The sequence below is a fragment of the Austrofundulus limnaeus genome, unplaced genomic scaffold (assembly GCF_001266775.1).
Source record: "Austrofundulus limnaeus strain Quisiro unplaced genomic scaffold, Austrofundulus_limnaeus-1.0 Scaffold17, whole genome shotgun sequence".
NCBI classification, from domain to species: domain Eukaryota; kingdom Metazoa; phylum Chordata; class Actinopteri; order Cyprinodontiformes; family Rivulidae; genus Austrofundulus; species Austrofundulus limnaeus.
This window is the reverse complement of record NW_013952419.1, coordinates 2,071,983-2,073,694: the sequence shown is the minus strand read 5'-3', so window position 1 is coordinate 2,073,694 and position 1,712 is coordinate 2,071,983. Positions and strand designations below refer to the sequence as shown.

At 46.4% G+C, this 1,712-nt stretch overlaps 1 protein-coding gene across 1 annotated transcript in view; it reads left to right on the top strand.

The window, feature by feature from the left end:
• The window catches only part of LOC106514122 (protocadherin Fat 3), a 93,590-nt gene that overhangs the window by 67,707 nt on the left and 24,171 nt on the right, over window positions 1-1,712 (top strand). The window contains 2 exon segments of the mRNA XM_074559731.1: window positions 266-543; window positions 625-1,187. Coding sequence (XP_074415832.1) covers window positions 266-543; window positions 625-1,187 — 841 coding nt within the window.

The following is a 1,712-nucleotide window of genomic DNA, read 5'->3' as shown; positions in this document are numbered from 1 at the left end:
GCTTTTAAAGTGTTTATTTGACTTTAAAAAATACGATTTTTTTGGAGTTCGGTCCGCAGGCCACCAGTTTCCCATCCCTGGCTTAAATATGCATAAATTTTTTATTAAATCATAAAGTTTTTTTTGTTAAAAACAACCTTTAACACTACTCATAATATGCGTTGAAGCTAAATCCTGAACAATTCTCTAACTTTGGTGTKCAGCGGTTGTTCTTATTGTCCGGAATGCTCCATAAGTTTCTGTTTTTGATTCCTTGGTGTTTCAGGCGAGTGACTCTGGTAATCCAAGTCTTACCTCCTCCTCCTGGGTATTTCTGCGAGTCCTTGGGAACAGTCAGTACAAGCCCACCGTCTCCCCTCTAGAAATCGTCATTGTCACGTTAACGGATACRTTCCCGGGTGGCTCGATCGGCCGGCTCTTCGCAACCGACCGCGACCCCAACGACGTGYTGTCGTTCACTCAGAAGCCCGAACCCAGGAGCATGTTCAAGCTCAACAGACAGGATGGCGGCATCGTCGCTCTGCCGGGCCTRGAACCTGGGAGGTACAGGCGCACAAACGCAACACAGAAACAAGACACGGGACACTTTTACAAATTCATCGTTGCTTTCTTGTTTTCTTTCAGATATCAGATGAACGCGACCGTGAGTGACGGGCGATTTGCGGTGATAGCTGACGTGTCAGTGCAGGTGGAGCAGGTGACGGATGTATTGTTACGGAGTGCCCTGACTTTACGTTTCAGCTCCCTGTCTTGGGAGGATTTGCTCAGCCGCTACCTAAACCAGATAAGGTCAACGCTCCGGACACTGAGTGGCTGGAAATGGTCCCCAGGGCAGCAGGATCCTCTACACATAATCAGCGTGCAGCCAGTGGYGGGAACATCACACATCGACTTGGTTCTGGCTGTGGAGAGGCCGGAGGCATCGGGCGACGGCCGCATGGAGGGCTTCTACTCTCAGCAGGAGCTGGTGGCGAAGCTGGAGGAGGCCGTGGCTCGAGGACAGACCAGAGGCATCCTGGCTGGAGCCACTTTGGTGGACAGCACTTGTTCGAAGGAGCTGGACTGYGGGGAGCGGGTTTGTGAAAGCTCTCTGGTGGTGGAGGGGGGCTCACCTGTTACCTACAGCACAGAGAGGATCAGCTTGGTGTTGCCAAGGTTCAGACGCCAAGAGACCTGCACCTGTCCAGGTGAGATCACTTACAATCTAACAATGAAAAAAAATAATAATCCAGAAACCTGTATGACTTCTGGGTTTTGTGGCTTTAAAGGGATCCCCGATTAGTTGTAACATTAGACTTTATTTGATAAACATATATTTTAACTGTAAAATAAAGACTAATAAATAAATAAGTGCAGACGCTATATTGCCTTATATGTATTAGCTTGTCGCTAGCGCGACAAAAAAACAAGCTAAACTGAGGTCCTCCATCCATATTTTCAGTTACAGACTGAGTCATTTCTACCTTCTCCTCTCTGTCAACGCTCTCTGGTTTTATTTAAAAGAGTCGATCATCAGATATTGTCCACGATTAACCTTCAGGGTGGATATAGCTCGCTAGCAGCCTCGCACCAATGACCTATCCACGTCATCATTTACCCAGAATGCTTTGCGTATAAATAAAATGGCCCCGCCTGTGGAATATATTTTTTTGAGTTTTTAGTTTAAAAATTATAAAAACTAAACATCCTACAGTATTTTTACAGTCTTTATT